Source organism: Pseudorasbora parva, chromosome 17 (assembly GCF_024679245.1).
Source record: "Pseudorasbora parva isolate DD20220531a chromosome 17, ASM2467924v1, whole genome shotgun sequence".
Taxonomy (NCBI): Eukaryota; Metazoa; Chordata; class Actinopteri; order Cypriniformes; family Gobionidae; genus Pseudorasbora; species Pseudorasbora parva.
In genome coordinates, this window is record NC_090188.1 from 21253339 (window position 1) to 21277857 (window position 24519).

The following is a 24519-nucleotide window of genomic DNA, read 5'->3' on the forward strand; positions in this document are numbered from 1 at the left end:
CAGAGCTCTGTTAGACCCATCTAGAGGGCCTTTTTTATGGGCTAATAAGACACACTCCTCCACTCACTCTCGCTAACCTTCACACAGTAAGCAACTCAAGCCAGATGTGCAATGGGCCTAAAAATATCACTTTATTAATGTGGCACAGTGAAAGACGGACAGTTTGAAACAATTTATGGATATTAATCGAAAGCACCATTTTTTTTAATGAACTTTAAATCAAGGATGCTATTAAAACGTCATTCTCATAATTGCAGACAAGTAACGATCACGAAAATACACACTTTGGTAATGAATGGACTTAATGGTAAAAAAAAGCATTACAATTATTGGGAATATATATATTTTTCTTATTTCACTAGCATAATTGTTGTGATTTTATATACAATTCACATGTTTGGGGTCGGTTAATTTTTTTAAAATCTTTTATCTTGTCTAATCTTTTTTGAATTTTAAGTCACTTTCACTCACCAAGGTATTTGTTTGATCAAAAGAATACAGTAAAAACAGTGATATTGTGTGAAATATTATTACAATATAAAATATTGTAGATGCTGTAATCTAATGGAAATTAGCGATTGTAAAGTGGTGGTAGGTGAGAGTGTAGCTAGACAGCATAGGATGGTGGTGTGTAAGATGACTCTGGTGGTGAGGAAGATGAAGAGAGTAAAGGCAGAGCAGAAGACAAAGTGGTGGAAGTTGGAAAAGGAAGAGTGCTGTGTGGTTCTCAGGGAGGAGTTGAGACGAGCTTTAGGTGGTCAAGTAGGGCTTCCAGATGACTGGACTACCAGAGCCAAAGTGATCAGGGAGACAGGTAGGACGGTGCTAGGTGTGTCATCTGGAAGGAGGAAAGAAGACAAGGAGACTTGGTGGTGGAATGAGGAAGTCCAGGAGAGTATCCAGAGGATGAGGTTAGCTAGGAAGAAGTGGGACAGTGAGAGGACGGAGGAAAGGAGACAGGAATATAGGGTGATGCACCGTGAGGTTAAGATAGAGGTGGCAAATGCCAAACAGAAAGCGTATGAGGACATATGCAATTTTAGATAGTAAAGAAGGTGAGAGGGATGTGTATCAGTTGGCGAGGCAGAGGGATAGAGATGGAAAGGATGTGCAGCAGGTTAGAGTGATTAAAGATAGAGATGGAAATGTTTTGACAGGTGACAGGAGGGTGAGGGAAAGATGGAAGGAGTACTTTGATGTACTGATGAATGAGGAAAATGACAGGGAGAGAAAAATTGTAGAGGCAAATATTGTTGACCAGGAAGTAGAAATTATTAGCAAGGGTGAAGTTAGGAGAGCTTTGAAGAGGATGAAGAGAGGAAAGGCAGTTGGTCCAGCTGACATACCAGTGGAGGTATAAAAGTGTCTAGGAGAAATGGCTGTAGAGTTTTTAACTAGGTTTTTCAACAAGGTCTTAGAGAGTGAGAGGATGCCTGAGGAATGGAGGAGAAGTGTTTTGGTGCCGATTTTTAAGAACAAGGGAGATGTGACGAGTTGTGGAAACTACAGAGGTATTAAGATGATGAGCCATACAATGAAGTTGTGGGAAAGAGCAGTGGAAGCAAGGCTAACGGGAGAAGTGGACATTTGTGGGCAGCAGTATGGTTTCACGCTAGAAAGAGCACTACAGATGCATTATATGGTTTGAGAATGTTAATGGAGAAGTACAGAGAGGGTCAGAAAGAGCTGCAATGTGTCTTTGTAGACTTAGAGAAAGCATATGACAGAGTGCTAAGAAAGGAGCTGTGGTATTGTATGAGGAGGTCTGGAGTGGCAGAGAAGTATGTTAGAGTGGTCCAGGATATGTATGAGAGCAATAGGACAGTGGTAAGGTGTGCCGTAGGTGAGACAGAGGACTTCACGGTGAAGGTGGGACTGCATCAAGGATCGGCTCTGAGCCCCTTCTTGTTTGTGGTGGTGATGGACAGGCTGACAGATAAGGTCAGACAGGAATCTCCATGCACTATGATGTTTGCGGATGACATTGTGATCTGTAGTGAGAGCACGGAGCAGGTGGAGGAAAGTCCAGAGAGTTGGAGGTTTGCTCTGGAGAGAAGAGGAATGAAGGTTAGCCGCAGCAAGACAGAATACATGTGTGTGAATGAGAGAGAACCAATTGGAACAGTGAGGTTACAGGGAGAAGAAAGAAGGTGCAGGATTTTAAGTACTTAGTGTACTTATATCGGTAAAAGGATCCTGAGGTTAAAGCTGCCAGGCAGGAGGTCAAGAGGAAGACCAAAGAGGAGGTTTATGGATGTAGTGAAGGAGGCAGGGCTGCACGTTTTCAAGTTTTTCATTAACCGTTAACCGAGGCCCTTAGCGGTTAATACTCGGTTAACCATAGTGTGCGTCAGGGTTATTATTTTTAGTTTATTAATTTGACAACTGCCATCTTCGTAGTGAACGCGCCTATAGAGAGAAATGCACATCATGGATTACATAATCAGAGAGTAGCCTATTTCTTTTCGTTTTAAATTGTTAAAAGACATTTCAAGCTTTCTTAAGATATATTTCATGTCTGTGAGGCCTACGCTGAGTTTCGTTCACGAGCAGTTCACGAGCAATGCAAATGGCCAGTTCACGAGGCAGTTCACGAGGCAGTTCACGAGCAATGCAAGTGGCCGTGAGGGCGCCTGCATGATTAGGGCATGTAGTAAAATATGGAGCCGAGAATGATTCACACAGCGTTTGACTCGCGCGGCTGAGCCTCTCACGGCAGAGTTCAAGCATCTGTGGACTCGTTCCTTCAGCTCTGGCCATCTTGCTTTCAGTCCGCGATTAGCTTTTTTTGTTTTCTTCATTACAGTTAAAGTAACCTCTGCTTTTCTCTAGTCCCTCACAAGTTTCTCACTTCAAACTTTCTTTCTTCTGATCCGTTATGCACAGCGCGCGCGGCTCCCACTCTGCTTCTGCCCTAATGCGACTTATAGTCCAGTGCGACTTATGTTATTTTCCTCTTCATGACGCATTTTTTGACTGATGCGACTTATACTCCGGAGCGACTTATAGCCTGAAAAATGCGGTAAGCACTGCATTGCAATACTTGCATTTTGCCCCATCACTCCCAATTTTAAAGTGCTCCGACGCTGTACTTTTCTTTGCCCGCTTCATATTAGAAAGCTGGTCATGACTTCTTCTTGTGGTTATTACAAATGTCTGGGAGTGCTCTGGCGGCCTCTAGTGGTGCAAAAACATAGTACAACTAAATTCAAGGCACTGACACCACTTAACCGAGCAAAATGTTTTACTCGGTTACGCAATTTTTAACGGTTAATAGGTTAACAATGGTCACCCATAGAAGGAGGATACAGAGGATAGGAATAGATGGAGGCAGATGACTTGCTGTGGCAACCCCTGAAGGGAACAGCCGAAAGAAAAAGGACAAAGAATCTTTTTTTGAATTTTTAAGTCACTTTTGCTCACCAAGGCATTTGTTTGATCAAAAGAATACAGTAAAAACAGTGATATTGTGTGAATTATTATTACAATATAAAATAGCCTAACTGTAAAGCTGAATTTTCAGCAGCCATTACTTTATATTCTTTATATTCTCCCCCCAGGAGTATTGATCAAAAGAAAGTAAAAATACAAAACAAACAAACCGTATTTATTTGAAATATATATATATATATATATATATATATATATATATATATATATATATATATATATATATATATATATATATTTTTTTTTTTTAACACTATAAATGCATTTACTTTCACCTTTTTATGAATTTAATGCATCCTTGCTGACTAAAAATATTCTTTTTTTTGCTGTTGATTTTTTTTTTTTTTACCAAACATTTGACTTTTGAGTTCGACATATCACCTTTATTGCTCATCCATACTCTAAATAATAATGATTTTAAATTAGAGTATGGGATAAAAGAGAACATTTATGCTGGATGCATATGAACATTTAAGATTTATGCTGGATGAGCAATAAAGGTGATATGTTGAACTCAAAAGTCAAATGTTTGGTAAAAAAAAAAAATCAACAGCAAAAAAAAGAATAATTTTTAAAAATATAGATTCAAAATCTACACTTGAAATTTGAACTTTTCTGTCAAAAGTCTGGATTATGATTATCAAGGTTATTTTATTCATGCAGGCCTTTGTGTGATAGCCATTTGTACAAATGATTGTAGAATTGGTTAAATTTGAACTGCCTGAAAGACACGACTATAAATATTCCGTTTTTTAGCATTCCGAAAAAAAGTGGACAGCATCTCTGCACTTTGTTCTGCTTTCATCAGAGCCTCTTAATCTCAACACATGACACATACTTGCACACATATTTCACTCCCTGATCGCTCAAAGCTCAGTGTTTCCCTGGATGTCTGATGAGGAAATAGTGTTTGTAATTCCTTGACGGTGTGTGCTTTCTTCACATTGGTCTCTCAGTCTCTCTGGTCTCGGTCTGATGTGAAGGTGTCCCCTGCCAGCCCCGCTCAACAAGATGGGCAATGAAAACAGCACTTCGGAGCTTCCGGTAAGGGTTTCAGGACATGCGACCTGGCTCAGCACCGCAGTGTTTGTCTCTGCTTCCCGGCTTGAACTAGAACTGCAACGCTTTTGTGCATCGAATCTAGACTTGCTTTTAGAGCTGTTTTTTTTTTGGACATCTGTTAGCATTCCCATACCAACTGACATACATACTGCATGTGACAAGCTGCTTGTTGAGATAGCACAGACAGAGACAGAATTGCTGTGGTAAAAATCATGCGCTGCTGTTTTCATTGTTTTCACTGTGTTGTCAAACATTCTGACTGAATTTAGTTTTGAAAGAGTGCAGATGGTCAGTGTAGGCTAAGGCTACTCATTTTGTGTGGGATTTCCCCCCCTAGTATTAACCACTATGCTGTTCCCATCACTAAAAGTAGACGCTAAGCCTATATTAACTTTTTTTTTTTTTTTTTGTAGTAGCATGACAGAATTTTGGCTGCTTTCAACGTACAGCTTTTCCAGTAATGAGTTAAATTTTCCAAAGAGTAGTGGTGTCGCGTGACCAACCTCTACATCGCTGTTTTTATGTCTGAGCAGATAAAATTATCAAATTCGCTCACCTCAATCGTCCTTTATCTTATGCGTTGGAAAGTTTAATTCATTCCAGTGAATTAGTTCATTCTAAACGGTTCTCACACACACGTGAATTGCTGGAATGTCTGATTCATTCTAGTGAATCGGTTTGTTCTAAACACTGCCCCTGATTCGGTTCGTTCGTAAAATAGTCTATTACTGAATAAATTGACATAGTAGACATACCATATTGATGAAAAATGCAAAGAGAGAAAAAAAATATTCAAATTGTTATCAACACCGTGAAATGCATTAAATATGATATTATATATTTTTTTAATTTTATATATATTTTGTGTATTTGCATTAAAATATTTGTAATGCTGTGTTTTTGTAGTTTTTAATTATTTTAATTTTGCAATCTGGAATAAAATATGTTTAGTTTTAAAAAAAAATAGGCTATTTTTATATTCATGTTTATTTTATTTCAAGAAACAACTTTTTTTAAAAAATAGTTTTAGTTATATACTATAACAACCTATAATAACTCTGATGTAGTTATGTAGTAAGTTATAGCCTATATATTTTTTAATAATAAAAACATATCCCACTTAAGTAACCAAACTTTTTCCTAGTAGCTAATTATTTATTCATTTTTAGTGATTTCCTATAAAATAGCAATAGATTCAATTTACACAATGTAAAAATAGCAGCATTTTCTTTGCAATAAGTGTAAAGTAGCTAGATAATTTAGTGACAGATACTTTTTGCACCTCAGTGTTGTTGTACATTAAATGGTATGTAATAAAAACAGTGTGAATGATTATGGCTATTTATTAAAATTATTGGGACAATAAAGTCCTCCCTGTACCTACCCCTAACTGATAAACACTATAAAACTTTTCAAATGTTTATTTTTTTTTAAAATTAACACCTTTCCAATCTAATATGTGATGGGAAAAGAGAGTAGAGCAAGTTTGGTAAAATATGAATTCCAATTTGCATCAATTTGTATTAAATTTCTACTACACTCCTTATCCTTGTTAACAATCCAGCATTTTCCATAATTTTGTCTAGCGCAACCAGGCGTCAATGGGCAGAGTTAGTGTAAATAGCCTCTGTCAACCAGGCAGGCTATTTGCACTTTGTGTAAATAGACACTCCGTTATTTAAATCTTTCGCACGTATGGCCTTTTTCTGCTGATGTGATGATAAAAGTTATTTATGGATTCAGAATTGTGGTTTGATCTTCAATGGACCCTGGAAGGAATGATTTGGCCGATGTTATGCTACATTGAAAAAGCTACTCAACTTGGAATTCAGGGTTTATCTTAATAGGATCAACCTACTGGGCTCTGTGCTTTTTCATGGAGGACTCCAACCAGTTTTGTAGGTTCCCAGAACGAACGTTAAGTACTCTGGTAAACTTCCAAAAACAACAGCACAGTAGACTAACTGAGGTATATAGTGACTCAACTCTGCCATACATTTCTCCTAAGACTGTAACTTGAATAACTTGATTTGAATCCATCTCTCCTTTTGCATTACACATATGTCTCAGCCACAGGAGGGCGCTCCAGACAACGTGGTGCTATTCCCTCCAGAAGAAACACAGTCTGACATGGTAAATAAGGGGCTGGAGGGTTTCAGTATTTGTGTGTGTGTGTATGTGAAGTTGCATTGGGAGTGTGCATGGTATTTCTACAGTAACCTTTGTTGAGAAACAGCCCGGTATAACAAAATATTTAGTGAGAACATATCAGTTAACATGGATTTGCAGATCATTTAGTTTAATAGTTTGCTTAATCCACTTAATTCAGCTTAAGTTAATTAAAATCAACAAGTTTAAGATGTCTCCCATCATAGCTAATATGGTTTGCATCTTGTCTAGCTGGTTTTGTTGGATGGCCAACTTGTCTGCCATAGCTGCCCATGCATTTGAATAGTGCTCTAAAGGGTGTATGGGATGGCCTGAATAAGTGTGAGGATTCCTGGGCTGAAATTTTGTCCCTTTCTAGCCCTGTTCTACATAGTGTTTTTTCATCCTGGATACATTCATTAATTAACAAAATACGAAATGAAAGTACTTTTGTATTTATTTATTAATATGATGTGAGGTCCAGTTACTAGTGTGACACTAAAAAAAAGGTAGTAGTAATGGCTACTTTTTACTGTCAAAAGCCCATACTTATTTACTTAAATTTTTTTTAGTAAAAAAGTGTAGTCTGTACCGCAACCTTTACCTTTTAGTCTTTTTAAATATAAGTATCTGCATTTCTACTTGAGTGAAGGATGTGTGTAATTTTGTCATCTCTGCCTAAAACAATTATAAAATCAGCCTAAAACCTGCTTCAGGCTGTTATAACGTGTTTTTTTTTTATCAGGAAAATGAGCAGTAAATGCTTTGCAGGACCAAATGTCTGTGTAATCATTATAGTGCCTTGGTTCTCACCAGGGCCCCGAGGCCCATTAGAAGCACATAATATTTTTGACCTTCTGGGTGCCAATGCCCTCCTCCTCGTATTTTAGTGAATTTCTCTGACATCATACATGTCACAGTTTTAAAACTGGACGTCCTTTAAACAACACATTCAGGGCTTTTATGAGATACCATTTTGAGGTTTCACCACAACAACAACTTTGCCTTGGCCTTTAAAAATGACTGAATGATCAAATTTAGCACTCTTATGGAAATATGATAATACTTTAAAATATTTTGTAATTATAATTTAAATTGACAACTGTTAATTTTCAAATTGTTTGTTATAAATCAACATCTCAGGAAAATGATATGGGGTTTCTAAAAATGACTAAAAATCTTCTAAAAATTGTTACAAAACAGGGCATTGATTTCATACATGTCCTCAATAGAGGACTCTGGGACTTAAAGCATGTTTATCAGGCATTTTGGGAGACACAAAAAGTGAATAGGGAAATAAATTACATATCAATGTTCCTATAAAGTATTTGTTATTAATATGAAAATGTTTGCAAACTATCACTTCCATATTACTCTTCTTTTTTAATTATATGTTGCTTCAAGAACACATTAATATGCAGATTAGATAGTGTACTGCAATAGGAAAACCCATGTCTGTATGGCCATTTTACCCACATATTGCATAAAGTAAAATGGTATATCAATTCACTCCGTTATATCTTTCTTAACGTAAGAAAAACAAACAAACCTGAAACCTGAAAAATTGGTGAATGAAAGCAAAATCCTATTATTTATGTGTAATTTCTTGTCATTTTATTTTTTAAACAACCGAGTCCCGGTGTCCACATGAATACACAGACATAGCATAACATTTGAATGAAGTACAATTTACTTTAATTTACCCCCCCCCCCCCCCCCCATTTGTCTCTCTAAACAATGTAATGGAAAAAAAATCTAAAGACTTTTCCTGTTTTCCTGGGTCTTAGGAGGTTAAAAAAATCGGTATGCAGTAAATCATGACCTGGAAAGTTCATGGGCCTTTGAATACTGTTGTGGACAAAGGGATTCGACAAAGGGATGCTTTGCAGTCAAAAAGGTTTAGAAACAATGCAGAGTCAGCTTCAATGTTTAAAATTCAACGTTATTATGGGGACCCTATAATAGGCCTAAGCAGGGACAAATGGAGTATGTAGGCCTATTATTATTTAACAACTCTGTACTCTATTTGTACAATTTAAATGTAAATATTTCTAGTTTCTAATTTCTAGTTCACAAAAGCCCCAAAAGGTAGTCTATAACATGGACACCCCCCCAGCTACTTTGTGATTGTTCTTTGGCCCATTTCCCAGTATTCACCTGCAGCGTGTGCATCAGTGCGGTCCTCAGTCCCCCAGCAGGAAGTGACAGAACAGCAGCAGACATCAGAAGCAGGAGGTAGCTCGAGTGGGAGGGATCAAAGGGCAAAAGCGTCATACTGAACGAGTTACCCGGAGAAGGGGGAGGGATCACTACTCAAGTTGTTCTGTGAGTCTCCCAGTCTGAGATTTCGTAGTAGGCTACTGCTTCTCAGCAGGAAGGAACAGTTTGTCTCACACTTCCAGGGACTAGCAGAGTTCTCCTCTGAAGGGCATGGATCTATAACAGGAGAGGTGAAGGGAGCTGAGTCAGGACTCTGGGGAGGAGACAGGACAGGCAGCATGTGTTGCGGCATGTTTATGTCTTTAACCGGCTGAACCAAAACACGCACACGTCTCTGCTCGCGCTCCCGGGGAGTTCAGTGCAGGAGTGCTGCACTGTGAACCCGCAGCATTCGCGTGCAAAGTGTGTGTCTGTCCTTAGAGAAGGTGAGTTTGTGGCTTCTTTGGTGACTTTATTTATTGGCGTTTTACACTGTAAAATCCCTGTATTCTCAAGTAGTTCTATATAATCTCTCAAATCCTTAAAACAAGATACTTTTACAATGTTGCAGTTAGTTCTGCATGATGACTTGTTTTCAGAGAGACTGGCAGTAGAACGTTTGTATATATATATATATATATATATATATATATATATATATATATATATATATATATATATATATATATATATATATATATATATATATATATATATATATATATATATATATATATATAATTGTATAGATATTTAAAAATTGAAGAAGACGTATTATGAGGTAATTTAGGTTGTAATAGTTGTATTGCTTCTGTATTTGGATTGTTATATGTGTTAGCTGAGTACAGCCTAATGTTTGCTTCCTGAAGAGGGATACTACTTTGGTCTATTTTATATACTAATTCTAAACTGGACTGCATTTCATATAATTTATGGGTGTAAGTATCCCACAACTATTTAGAGGTCAGTCTGCTGTGTTGGGCTTATATGTTTGCCATGACAACCAGCAACCCTGCACTGCCTGGGTATATAGTTAACAGCAGGAATTTACTGTAGTGGAGGACAATGTGGGCTGTTAAAGGGGCAGGGCAAAAGGAACCATATGGGGTCTGCTTTTCAGGACCACTCATGCTGTAGGACGTCAAAGGATAATGATAGGACAGACAGTAGTCCTATCAGACAGTAGAGAGTTTTTTTTTGTTTGTTGCCTATTTCAGATCTGGGTAAGAGATGCCCCAATGCAACTTTAAAATTTAAAGCACACAGACAAATGTAGCTCAGTGAGTGTGATTTATTTTAGGTACTGTGTGTGATTTATTTTAAGTACCAATTTTTTAGGGTTAGATACAAGTTCACAGCATATACAGGAAACAGGAAGCTGTGGAACTTGAAACCAACTGTGAGAAACAAGATCATGAACAGATAAAGTTTGGTTTTATTCTATTAAACCTATTAAAGTGTAGGTGTGAATAAGTATGGTATTTAATAGCATGAACAAACTGATGATAAAATGAAGGGATTTTTTTTAAATGATTCAAGTATTTGTTCATAATTTAACTTGTTATGTAATAAAGCATTATAGCACAACTAAATGTTAACTAGGTAATGTGTATTATTCAAAATGTACACATTTAGTGTAAACATTTAGTGTTTGATTCATATTCTTATTTTAAACTGGAAACAAAGTTTAAGGATTTTAAAGTGTAAATATTATTTATTATTTACAATGTTTAGGTCAGTAATGCTATATGTATTTCAGATTTATGATACGGACCCCTTTTATCCCATCTCAACAGTTTCCATTGTAGAACAAGATGCTTTTTGAAACAGTTTAAATTCGTGTGAACTTTTCAGTTAACAGCACAATATGTACGATTTTTGGATTAAAATATCCCAAAATGGCTAGAATAATGTTATACATTTTGGGTTTTGTACTTTGTGCAAGAATGTTTAAATCCAGAGAAATAAGCAATTTTAACTAGAACACAGACTGTATCCGTGCGTCGCCTATCAATGACATCATACCTGCATTACCAACGATTTCTGTTTTTTCTTTTGTTTTTCCGTGTTTTATTAAGTAGAAACCATGGAAACACCAAAGACACTTTAATTTATGATATGTTTTATTTGACAGGTGAGCAACTGTTTGGAGACATTGTTATATAGCTCAACACAGTTAGTCTTGTTTAAATCTTATTTTCTTGATTTACCGTGAGTACCATGTTTTACCATGCCTAATATTGATCTAGTTTACAACAGTGAGCAACAAGTGTCTCATAGTAGCCACCGAGCAAACACACAGAGAAGCATTATAACAACTTCAACACACTCAAATGCGTCTAAAATAATAAAGCAGCTTTGCGATACCTCACATACGCATGACCGGAAGAAGCAGTGGTCGTTTACGGCATTAAAAAAATCTGCAAAATCAAGGCGTCATCAAGTTAGTGAAGCTACGCATTTGTTTTGCATAAGTGACCTCTAGCAGTGAAAAATTACATATTGTGCCTTTTAAAAATTTCACTTAAATAGTTTTATGATAATGTAGTTTATTGCAAAAAGTACAATAAAACAAATAGTGAAGCATTTTTACTAATAATGGTCCCAGACTTGTTACCCCATTGCATAAATAAAATGTAGCTTGATTTGTACATTAAAAATGAAAATGTTTAAGGATGTGTAAACAGATTCTTAGCTTGATGACAGGAATTTTGCAATAGGCTAGCAGACACTTGGTCATTTTTTATTTGAGGGGCTGAGGGAGGCTGATTTAGGGATACAGTACAGTGATTGTTCACCGGTGTGTGAATCCTGTTCTTCAGAGATTTTGCTATTTTCTGTTCCAAGAAAAGGTGGTAAAATCCACCCGCCTGTCACTAAAAAAAGTTACTGATATTTCAAACCCTTGTGTTAATTCCAGGTTTGGCGAACAAATTAAAATTCTGAATACGCTAATGGAATCCGAAACCTAAACTTTGTCTGGACTAAGATCTGGGAGTTTCATTTGATACTCTGACCTGATTCTAATTGAGTGATACTTGTGCTCACAAAGGCCTGGGAATGAAATGCATGAATTGACTCATGTCTTGAAGCTCTGCGAGAGTATAACACACGTAATCTACAGCAGAGCTGGGAATGCACGTGTGTATCGAGTGCATATGATGTGTGTACTGAAGTCAAAGATGATGAAAACATTGGGTAATGGATGTGGGGCTTCTGTGTAATGCATCTCTAATGTGACCTGTATTCCAGAGAGCCTGCAACATGATCCTCTTTTGCTGCACAAAGACTTGCCTGTGAATCTGTCGATCAATGAGTGTGTGTAAAATGAGTGTGTGTCTGTGTTTTGGAGGGATAAGATTCTCTCTTATTCCAAATCAGAGTTTTTATATGTTATTATATAACATCAGAGAGGGAGATTTCCTTGAACGTGAATGTGAAATATTTTATGTAATCACTTAATGAAGTAATTTAAGTACACTTTGAACAATTATATGATCAATGTTATGACGTGTTTTTACGCTACTTTAAAAATGTTCACATTTTGATTATAATTTATACAAGATTCAACTAATTGTTTTCATCAAAGTCAGTTTAATGTAAATTCAAGTTGAAATTACTTAAAGGGTTACTTAAGTGATTTAGCATTAAGCTTTGTATTTAAACTGGGCCATTAATGTATAAAAATGTAAACAATTTTTTTAATTTGGTGCCTTCTAGACTGAGAAAAGACAGAAAATGTATTTTTAGCTCATGGGGATGAAAGACAACAACTCCCAGAATGCACTTGCTTCGCTGCCCTACATGGCCACTCCCGAAGCAACCGCTGCTGGATCACAGGATCATTGGCTCACAGGATCACAGTGTGTGTGTGTGTGTGTATGTGTGTGTGTGTGTGTGTGTGTGTGTGTGGGGGGGGGGGGGTATTCGAATACCCCCGGGTGATACAAAGCCATATGCTAAATCGCTGAAGTAAAGGGGTTTTTCTAGAAACTTTTTTGTAGTGTAATTACTTAAATAAGTAATAATAATAATAATAATAATAATAATACATTTTATTTGTAAAGCCCTTTTCATAGTTAAAAACAATCCCAAAGTGCTAAAAAAGTGCTTACCTTTGTGTAGATTGTACTTACCTTGTGGCTCTTTACAAAATGCCTTGTGGCCTTTTACAAAATGCTTCAGAATGCATTTAATCTTGTAGTTCAGTTGAATTAATCATATTTTGTTGGGAAAAAATAGCAGTAAAACCAGTAAAATCAGAACAATCACTTATTTTGCCACATTTTTAAAGAAACAGTAAGTGAATGAATTCTGTGGAAGTATAGGAACCTTTTTACTTTACAACCATATATTTTTGTATGTTTTTTTTACGAAGTGTACAGGCACGTCTGAACTGAGGGCAAATGAGCATGTCTGAACTGATCCTTAAGGCCGTGCTGATATGTTGGACCCATTGTACACGTTTATTTTTTTAAGATTTCTCTAAAAGTGCAGATGGCACTTGGCATGATGATAAATGATCAGGGTGTGTAGTCTAGAATCACTTCAGCATTTTATCGACAGGGTGGGTGTGTTTTCTTCTTATGTTGAAAGTCAAGTCCTGTTTGTTTAAATAAATGTAATCTCGGTTTTACTTTGAAAGACTAACTTCTTCACTAAGTGATCTCAGATAAACGCTGATTAAAAACAGATTGCGCCGGCCTTCTCTCTAATACTTTTATTGCATTTCTTAGGCCGCAACACACACTGACAGGGTGAGCCCACTGAAGGAAAAGTCTGCCGCTGCAGAGAACGGATCTGTCCACACTGATTCAGTCACTGCGGAGACACAGGTGTTTGCTGACGAGGAAGAAAAGCCACCAAGACAGGAAGAGGAGGATAAAGAGGATCTAGACTTTCCTCATGATCTGCTGCCCAGCATAGACTTCGACCTCAGCACTGAGCTCAATCTCACCTGGGGAACCTCACTTGGGTAAGACTTATTTCTCTCTCACACACACTCAGTTCCTCAAGAGAATTTTGTTTAGGACTAGACCTCTCATCAGACACTTATCAAGGGGCAAGTTTCAACAGGATGGCTGATTCTTTTGAAAAGCTGTTCATGTCTGATGCAAATTTTTCTGCCTTTCAGTTATGTTTTTGCATACGTTTGTCTGGTAAACAAAATACTTTTTTGCATTCTAGAGACAAAATTAAAGAGTTTGAAGAAGTAAAAACTGTCTTGTGTAAAGGGGTGGTTCATCTGAAAATTAAATTTCTATAATTGTTTACTCTACATTGTTCCAGATTTTAATGACTTTCAACATTTTGAAAAATACATAGGGTGAGTAAATGGTGATCTATCTTTTTAGGATGCCATTAAATTGTGAGCTCACTTGTGAATTGAGGACACAAGGAACAACCCAAGTTCATATCAGTCTTGAAACTGGAAACCACAGATCAGATTGGACTCTGACACTCGCCCGCAATTTTATGTCTTACTATGTTTCACAATGAGAGCAATACAAAACAAAGGACTTATTCTATCAATATTCTTCCTTATACATGCTTAGCTGAATAAACACAGAGTGAATTCCCATTACTCTCTGACTCATTCCTATGGAAAATTTGACTGAATGGTCTATTGGCAGACCTACAAAAGAACCGCAAACCTTGCCAGCTGTTAAGGTGGCACAGCCAAGGCACACTCCAGTGACTTTCATTTTACATGGTTTTATGAGTGTTAACAACAGTTCATATTAATGAATACAGCAAGAGTTTGTGTAGAAATCTCTTTTTGCAGGACTTTAATATTTAGTTTATGATCTGAATCATTAAAAAATATCTATGACTAAAATGGGAAAAAGTGTGAACGTTATGAATTTTGCATCACACCCAGCCTGTAAGGATAATGTTTGTATTTTGATAAAACCTGGCTTCTTTGATTACTTTTAAATCTATATTTGTAATTCATTCATCCAAATAATGAGTCCGGTGTTACTTATGACTGAGGCTCATATTAAAGGGCATTTATTTGTGTATGTGTGTATAGATGTGAGCAGGTGGGCTTGGGTGAGATGAAGAATGAGACTGTGGCACTGGGTGGCACTGCCAACCCTCTGCTGGCAGGCCTAGAGCACTACATGGAGGCCAGTCCACCAGTAGTGGGCCTCATGAAGAGGTAACAGAGGGATAATGAAAATGGAGATAGAGAGATACCAGTCTGTTATGGCATAATAGATAGACATTTATAATTTGGCCAAAGTTTATTCATGGTTTCATGGATGTAATAGATTTTGGTGAGATCTCTTTTGCTCCATTTTGTGTTCTGGCTGTGGCGAATGATGTGTGCTGTGTAAATGGAGATTTTTTTCCCCCAGTAAGCACAAAACTGTTTTAGATTTCGTTACATTTTAGTAGAAGTAGGCTACGTTATTTAAAAAAAGTTAGACCAAAAAACAAAACCTCCCTTTTTTATACTTGCTGTTTGGTGTATTTTGTCTAAAAACATGATCAACCTTTTAACATCTTTAAAACATTTACACTAAGATAGCTGTGCTTACTGGGTTGGTGGTATTTTTAATTTGTTTGGCTGTACTGTTGGTTGAGCTGGTTTGCTGTGAACTAAACTAGTGTTCATTTTTATTGTACAGCTGAAATGACTCTTTAACACTCTAGCATGAGGTGAAATGTATGGTTTACCAGACTTGATCGATGCACAATGTGAAAGATTAACCGGAAGCTGTCTGAGCTGTTTGAGTGTGTATATTTGTGGTCGTTTTGTGCTTGTGTTTTTTCCCCCTGTTGTCAGCACATTAACACAGAGTTATGCAGAGATGAGATCTCCATTCATTCTTGACATTTTTAAAGGTATACTTCATGTTAGTTTCTCTCAGCTATATATGGTGTATCATGTCAGAGTAAACCGTTTATTTGTATTCTATTTATATGTTTGTTATTATTTTTATTATATTTTTTGCATCATACTTTTATGCTGAAAGGGCTATAGAAATGCTTAGTTGAAGGGCAGAGGATTGTGGGTATTGAAATGTTTCCTGACAGTACAGTAGGGAGTGGCTGCAGTTCTGTAATTCATGCAGACATACAGTATGCCAAAAGGCCATAGGTTTTTAGCACATACAAGCATAATTGGCGTAACTTAAACTGCAGTACAGCTGTCTGACTTTTCAGTTATGCCAGAGAAGGGTTATGCACTTTTTTCTGGCCTCCTCTGAATGGGAGTGTCAGCTTCTAGTCATAATCATTTACTGAGAAAAGAAAAAGGCCTGTTGTCATCTCAGCAAGCTGGCTGATCACATGACCCCTGTGGTCCAATAGAAAAACACACAAGGATCCACTCCCTCATTTGTTTCCATTTGAGGTGAAGTTGATTGATAGATTTTTAGCGTAAAATGACAGCCATAAATGTGTTAGCTATGCTGTCTCTATTCTGTTAATGCCCCTGCAGGCACACAGAGAAGAACACTAGGTGAGACAGGCAGTGTGGAGGAAGCATCGCTGTCATATTAGATCAGCTGTAGCTACTTTATTGGGATGTTAGTCACTGACTGTTTCAGCTCTTGAATTATGATGTAGTCACAGTGATTCACCAGGTTGTTTAATGTCGGCCGTAATATGGTTGTTAGAAGCATTTTGCAGGTTTTTTTTTTTGGCTGGTGCTTCTATCATACGTAGCCAATTACCCTAATTGCGCTACACTAAAAGCATTGATACATTATCCTTGATCTAAAATGGGACTGTTCTGCCAAGTATATAAAACTTTCGGTTATGACTTCTATAAAGGCTTTTACTTGGCGAATACTCTATTTCAGTTTTTTAAAATTACAAAAAGATTTCAGCTTCTTGATTATAATCTTAATACAAATTATACAATTGCAAGAGATTTATAAAGTTCAAATGAAGTGGTTTATGAAAAAACTAGATTTTTTTTAATATGTGTACTTTAAAAAAATCCTTTTATTAAGCAATAATTTTATAGTCTTTACCAAATTTAAAATAACTTAAAATAAGATACATTTACTTGAAAAGCAAAATTGCTTATCATAAATACACTTTTTTAATAAACGAATTCACTACATTTTATGTTAAAAACAAATTATGCTATTTTGATAAGAAATATTATGCTTAATTCAAAAATTACATTATGAATAAAATGTATTATATTTTTATTATCTTATGCAATTTTGCTTCTCCAAAAAATGTGCTTAGTTTTAAGATTTTTTTTTTTTTTTTTTTTGCAGTGTGTGTGTGTTTAGTTTCTTATGCTTTTAAAGCACTCAGTTGTGCCCATGCATGAACTCTCATTCTGTCTCTGGCATGAGGTGGAGTGGAGTGCTTTGGCTTGGTGTGAAATGGAAAACTAAATGTATCTCAGAGCAGATTTATTCTAATGTCTCTTTTTTTTGGTGAACGCTGTTAGCTATGATGGTGACCAAGTTTCTACTGAGACTGCATCGCCAACCCAGAACCACTTGTCTAGCACACCTCAGCAAGATGTTCCATGCCTCAATCCTTTGGCTGCCCAGGTGGATTATGAACTCCAGGAAGCTTTAAAGGAATGCGAGGATGAAATGACTGCTCTTGGCATAACCTCCCATGCAGACACATGGACTGCAGGTGACCTGGGCGGGTGTTTCTCTTTAGCCTTGCCTGAAAATGACGAGAAAAATGATCAAACTGAGAATCCTGAAGACATAAAGGATTTTGATTCATCTTCACAAAAACATGTCAGATTTCACGGAGGTTGCCATGGAAACGGAGCACACAAAAATGACTCCTCAGCAGGGGAAGACAGGGTGTTTAGCTTCAAAGATTATGTTCTAGGAAAAAAGAAAACTACGTGTACAGCTAGAGATAAGGATGTCAAAAACATCGAGGATATAACAGAAAGCCACATTGAGGAAGCTAGCCAGCTGTCAGAGGCAGAACAGCAAACAAATTCAGAGATAGAGACAAAAATAGACACAGCTGAAAACATAGCTGGTCAAAAAACTACACATAGCATAAGGACAGGTACACAAACAACATCAGAGATTGATGCAGCGAAGGAAATACTTACCCACGATCAATCAGTACAAGATATCTGCTCTTCGAAATACACCCTGGAAGGTGAGAGCACAAAAGATGAAAACAAAATAAATGTTACATCCCAGAGAGAAACCGGAGTAAATCAAGAGTTAAATCCTGTGATCGAAGAAGCCGTCAGTTCTGCAAAAGCTACACAGATGATTCAGAATTCAAACAGAATGAAAATAGAGACGCATAGTCAGTTAATTAGTGATTTACTGGCATGCCAATCCCCACATACGGATAAACATGCTGGTCACACGTTACACTTAGAAGCTAAAATAAGCGTACAACCAAGCACACAAAAACAGGTGGAGTCAGGGACACAGCAGCAGATAAGTGGAGAAATAGAAACAAACACAAAAGTAGGATCAAGCCTTGAGCATCAAAGCCTGGAATTAGGACTCCCAGAACAGCTGAGTCCTGAGGGTAAACAATTGATCTGCTCCCCACCTCGAGAACCAGAGGCTCACCAAGCTCATTTTTCCCTGGCTGAGGCTCCAACTGCCCTGATACGCTACTCTCCACAGGGGCCTGAGCAACATGATGACCAGGATCAGACAGATGGACCCTACAAATCAATATCAGAAGGTGAAACCATACACCACAAACACTGTACGACAGGGGAAGTTAAACATGAGAAAAATGTGTCTGATGCATCTGCTGTTGTGATTGATTTCTGCCAAGCTAAAACAGCCTCTGAATATGAGCCCGAAGGGAGAAATGACTTAGAGGCATCTCTACTGGAGCCCGAGAAGGTACCTCCTTTATGTAGTGGAGCTGGCGCACACGTAGCACTGTGGGGGAATTCACACTCTCTGAGCCGAGCCGGTGTCGAAGAGGAGGAAGAGAGTGCCCTTGAACAGGCTTCAGCAGAGTCCGCTGCCTCCACATTGCTACAAACAACACCCACGATGCCAGAAATGATAGAAAGTGAGGGAGAGAAGAAGAGAGATGATGCGTTCGCAATAATAGTACAAGCAGCAGAGAGAGAATCGGCAGTGCTGGAAGCGGATGAGTATCCAAGCTCACAGGGAACATTAACTGAAATTACAGCTGAACAGAGACAACAATCCACAGTAATTTTTCCAGAGATTAAGTGCTCACCTGTTCAGAAAGAGGACGCGTCTGAGGAAAGCTGTGGCAACAAAATTCCACACAACTCGACAGAGAGTGAGGGGAAGGGAGGGGGTCTGCCGATCGCACTCTCCCCAGCCGGAAACAAGGATACGGGCACGGTCGGCACAGAGGACAAAGCTCTGGTCACCTATTCCTCTTCAGGCGTCCTTGAGACAAGCAAAGGAGGAGCACAGAACGCAGCACATGCTGGCAAGGTGTCACCGACAGACACAGCAACCGAGACGTGTCCATCCCGCGGCATCACAGCATCACAAGCGGCGACACAAGACGAGAGTGACCTCATCCTTCCTGTTACAGCAGGCACAGCCCCGTTTTCTCTGGCCATCAACAGAATAAACGACTGCGTCTCCATCAGCCCACCCCCTCCTCTTTCCCACATAAATTCTACAGAGACAGAAGCGCAGAGAGAGGAAGAGGCTAATCTGAATCCAAGCCCAAGTGCATCAGGAGCAGAATTGCTAGGCAGTGATCGATCATTTCTACCAGCGGTTTCTTCGGAAAACGAACGCCTCGCTGCACAAGCCAACAATCAACAGGTACAGAGCTCTTCACAAACTAGAACCACAAACGGTGACGCATCCATCAAGACAGATACACAGCAACAAAACCAAGAAACAACTCCTACAAATGAAGGCACATCTCAGTCAACTAAGCTACAAGTGAACATGAGGGATATCGCTGAAAGTTTTACCAAAGTGGATGGGCGTGTGTCTCCAAAAGGTATGCAGAGCTCTATTGAGGGCCAAAAGGATACAGCATTGAAAGGCCAAATGACTGAATGTGCCTCTCTGCCTCCACTGATGGTATTTGAAAGTCTACGACATCCAGTAAAAGAGACTAGCTTTAACTTTAAAGGTTTTCTCACCGTCAACAAACCAGAAATAGAAAAGGAAAAATCCAGTGCAAAAAAAGAACCTGCTGCTTTTGAGGAAGGAGGTAAAGAGGAAAGAAATGCAAAGCAAAAAGAACAAGTGGAACAAGTGGAAATTACATATAAAGTGTCTGCAGACTGCAGAGAAACGACCAGCACATCTCAAGAGCAGGGTGAGACTTCTGTAAAACTTGAAGAAAATGTTAATGCAAATATGGGTGGTTGTGAAGAAAGTAGAAAAGTGACAGATGAAACTGGTGTTAACAAGAAAAATCCTGTTATATTTTCATCACTGTCAGCTGCAGGTGAGTCCACCAGTGTTACCGAAACAAAGGATGTGGTTAATGAAATTCTGGAAGAAACTGAAGCAGTTAAACAGAACCAAGAGTATAAAAAGTCTTTGAATGTTACTCGGATCGGTCCAAATGATACAGATGAGTCAGCATCCACTGAGAAGAATAGTGTTTTACTACAGGATGCTTCTCTACAAGAGGGTCGTAATGTGGATAGTGAACGGGCTGATATTGCTGTGTCTGAAGGAGTTGAACAGACACATATAAAAGTGCTACTTGGCAGCAAGGAAAGGCTGAATGAAGAGACTGATAAATTGAATGGATGTGGGTTACATGAAGCAGGTGATATAGAAGTAATATGTCCAGGTTATTCAAAAAATCTTGTAAATGACAGTCGAGAGCATGAGTCAAAGCCAGAAAAATGCACAGATGAAGAGTCGCTGGTAAAAACCAGCTCCATGTCTCCAGCAGACAGCATGTGTCCTAGCACTCAACCAGACGTGAAATCCAACACCGAGCAGCCTACTACAACCTCAGAGATGCCACTCCTGTCAAAAGCAGATAAGTGTGTAGATGTGCTTCCCTATCAGATTGAATCCCAGTTTATTTGTGAAATAATGAAAAGTGATGCAGCAGATGCTGGAGACACAACAGTCCCCTCTCTTCCTGCGGCGGAAGCTATAGTACCAGCACAAAGTGCTCTTTCCTCAACCAGCAAACAATGCACTAACAGTGATGCCAGAGATGTGTCTGTCATTGTACTAAAGGCTCCAGGCCCAATGCTGAGTCACTCCGAGTCCATTAATGACTGCGATATTACTGTAGCAGGAACCGGGGAGCATTGCAATGTGAACTCGGTGTGTGCCTCTGACACAGAGGTTGTAAATAATACTGCAGACAAAACGAATCAACAATCAGATGCAAATGAAGACATGTTAAGGAAACAAAATGCAGATGATCTGCCCTACGCTGTTGGTGTCTCTGCACAGGAAAACGCAACATCATCTGGGCCCCTTCTGCTCACAACTCACAGACCAGAACAGGCAGGTTGTTCACTGCTCGTTTTAAAAAACCCAGATATTGTTGGAAATGCAACGTTAAAAGAGAATGAAGCATCTAAGGGCACTGTAGAACTGGATATTGGACAAAAAGAAGAGAAGAGAGAAGGAAATTTCAAATCTAAACATGAACATGATTTATACAATGTACCTACAAATGTTACAACAGACATTGAGTTAATTGGTAAAGACAAATCGGAAAGATTCAAGCTGGTGAAAGGTGAAGAGCAGAACAAAGAAGTTGTGAAGGAAACTGAAGAAAGATACAGTGCAAAAAATGAAACTAGTGTCTCTCAGGAAGAAGGAAATGAACAGAAAAATGGGAATCAGGATGAAAGAAAGAAACAAAAAGAAACGGCGTTTAGAGAGCAAAAGGACAGCAGAGTAGAAACAAATACTTCTGAAGCGTCTTGTGCTGATGAGATACTTCATTCTAAATCTGCTTTGATAGCACAAAGTCCTAATGATGACATCAAATGTGATCCGCTCCCGATGCACTTAAAGGATAACCTCGATACACTTCTGACTGAAGAACCTGGTCAACATGTGTCTTTAGACAATGTAAGAATTGATAAAAATGTATCTGAAGGATTCAGACAGGTGATTGGAGGAGAACAAAACAAGGAGTGTGTGAAAGAAAATGAGAACCACAATGTAAAATCCATCACAGAAAAGGACAACAAAGAAAGGACAAATACCTCTGAAGGACAGGAAAAGACTGCTGAAAAAGAAAATATTGATCAAACACAAGAAGAGAACCAGACTTTAATAAATCTCTTCAAGCTATCAGAAGAAGAAATATTATTAAATGAAACCATTCCAAAAGGAAAATTGCTGTCTACTATTTTGCCTGATCCTGGTTTAACCTCCAAAGGGATTATTGAAGAGGCTCTGGGTTGTAGAGTTGCACTAACTGAAAAATCTCTTCCAAACATTGATCAGACCCTGTCTGCAGTGGTGAATGCTTTTCCTGAAAGAGACCACACACAAGATCCAAGGACCTTGAGCCAGTCAGATTTGGCATTTTCACAATCCCAAGAGCTTCAGCAGCAACAGAAGTTTATGAATGCCCCAGAAGCAGTGTTAAGCGTAGGTAAAAGCAATGGTTTAGAAAATGCTGAGACCAATAATCATGCAGATGCTGAGGCAAGTGAAACGCAAGAGAAAGTGATGGTGCATTGTAGTGCAGAGACTCAAAGTTCCCTAAACAGCACACAAGAGAATGCCATACTGGTGGGGGGCAATGACAAAGATGTTACTGTGTACAACATATGTCCACAGAGTAAAGAGCAGAGTATACAAACAATAGATCTTAAAGGTGGGAATTTTCCTGTTTGTGTTGAAAATACTTCAAGTGAAATTCAAACACAGCCAGCTCCCAACTTGTCTGTAACGGCATTGTCAGCTTCTGAAATGTCAGAAGCCATAGAGGTTATAGAGTCTACAGAGGCAAAAAAGCCTTCCATCTCAGCATCACAGGAAAGTGTGAGTAAACATGCAGAATGTACCAAATCACAGAGTAGTGTGGACGAACATGGAAATGTGTGGGATGAAATCCCTGACACCGAGAAAGACTCAGAATTTCTAATAAATCACTCAAGTGGGGTTTCTGTGCTTCCCAGCATTTCACACCATGAAGCAGGACTAAAAACAAATGAGACATATTTGTGTTCGGTTACCCCTGGAGACATTGGAAACACTGAGATCAGACCTAATTCAATAAGTGATGATGCACAGATGTCTACTGCAGGACCTTCCCAACAGGAAGCAAAAGAGTTAGGTTTTCAGCCCTCTGATGGGCAGCTCTCCACCACATCTATTTTTTCTGCCTCTGTGCTCCAGGAAAGTATTAAAGAGGAAAGAGAGATAAGTGTGGAGCGTGTCTCTAAAGATACAGTAGAGTCCAGCATTCCTAATTCCATTCCTCAATCTGAGACAGCCGTCTGGAGGATAGAGCAGCTTAATAAGCATTTGTCAGAGCAATTCCCAGATGGTACCCAAAACACAGAGGAGCAGGATACACAGTGTTCTGAACAGCAGCTCACACAGTTGCATGTAAGAACTTGTTCAGGCATTGGAAACACAATCAGTACTATGAAAGCAGAAGACACCGTTTCAAATGACAGACAACAGCCAGAAGGTATTCAGATAAGTGAACAGATAGAGGATGAAGAAGAGAATAAGTCCATTGTAAAAGAATGCATAGAAATGTCCAAAATGGCTGACCCTAAGTCTTCAGAGGTTGTAGTGAAAGAAAGCATATCCAGAGAAAACCAAAACAATTTGGAGGTGTGCTCTTTAGCTTCCCCAGATGAAGCAATAATTAATAATGTAGACCAACCAATTGAAGAAGTCACTGATGGGACACTGATTGAAATGAAAAAGGTTATGTCATTGTCATACCCTGAGACTGCTGTCTACTTCGTGACTGACCCCCAGGATACCCTCCAGCCCCCCGTCACAGTCAATCACCAGTCTAGTCAGCAGCCCACCAAGTCTTTTATCCAAACTTTATTTGAAACTGCCACAGATGCATCTAAAAGTAGCAGCAAGCAAGCTTCTGACATAGGAGATGGCTATTGTGGAGACATAGAATCACTTATAACTGAAAGGGCAATACAGAATGATTACAGTGAAGCTAGTGAGGAGGAAGACAGAAAGGTGTCAGAAGCTGCAGACGTGTTGCTGGGTTTAGGCCCAGGAACATTACAGGTATCACAGGTTAAAGACAGTTCAGACAGACAAGGCCTAAGTGAAGCCTTTGTACCTGAGAGGTCAGTCAACTCTTCTGAAAGTTCTGATTGGCTCAGAGCTCTGAAGGAGGCAGCCTCCATGTCTCAGATTATTCCAGAGCACAGAGATGAGACTACATGTGGAGCTACAGAAAACAGGTACTTTTCATGTTGATGTGGTTGATGTGGCAGAAATGTCAAAAGAAATGTTGTGTTTTTCATTGACACACACACATATACATATTTAATTTTTTATTAAGAACCATGTAACACAGGCCTTGAATACCAACATATATGTTTTATTGATCGTGTGATGTTTTGTGTAAAAATGGAGCCAAGTACATGTACCGCCCATTATCTCCTGAGAGTGACCTCAACAGTGACATCAACTCGTGCCCTTTAGGGCAAGAAAGAATCCTTTCATACCCACGCACAAACACACACTGGGCTTCTCATATTTGAGTGCAACACGTACACTTGCATGCATGCAGGCTATA

At 38.5% G+C, this 24519-nt stretch overlaps 2 protein-coding genes across 8 annotated transcripts in view; both read left to right on the plus strand.

Moving 5' to 3' along the window:
* The first annotated feature begins 621 nt into the window (after nucleotides 1-621).
* On the plus strand, nucleotides 622-19731 carry LOC137045593 (uncharacterized). Its single transcript, XM_067422302.1, has 10 exons — nucleotides 622-698; nucleotides 792-1019; nucleotides 1998-2067; nucleotides 2193-2256; nucleotides 6345-6481; nucleotides 6583-6645; nucleotides 13596-13834; nucleotides 14894-15022; nucleotides 17282-19604; nucleotides 19702-19731. The coding sequence occupies exons 1-10, from the start codon at nucleotides 622-624 to the stop codon at nucleotides 19729-19731; spliced, it is 3360 nt and encodes a 1119-aa protein (XP_067278403.1).
* tacc2 (transforming, acidic coiled-coil containing protein 2) overlaps nucleotides 19224-24519 on the plus strand; it is a 48656-nt gene continuing 43360 nt past the window's right edge. For all 7 annotated transcript variants that reach the window (XM_067421603.1, XM_067421604.1, XM_067421607.1 and 4 more), the window contains exon 1: nucleotides 19224-24181. In XM_067421603.1, the coding sequence (XP_067277704.1) occupies nucleotides 19734-24181 (4448 nt within the window). In that variant the 5' untranslated portion in view covers nucleotides 19224-19733. The remainder of the gene's footprint in view (nucleotides 24182-24519) is intronic.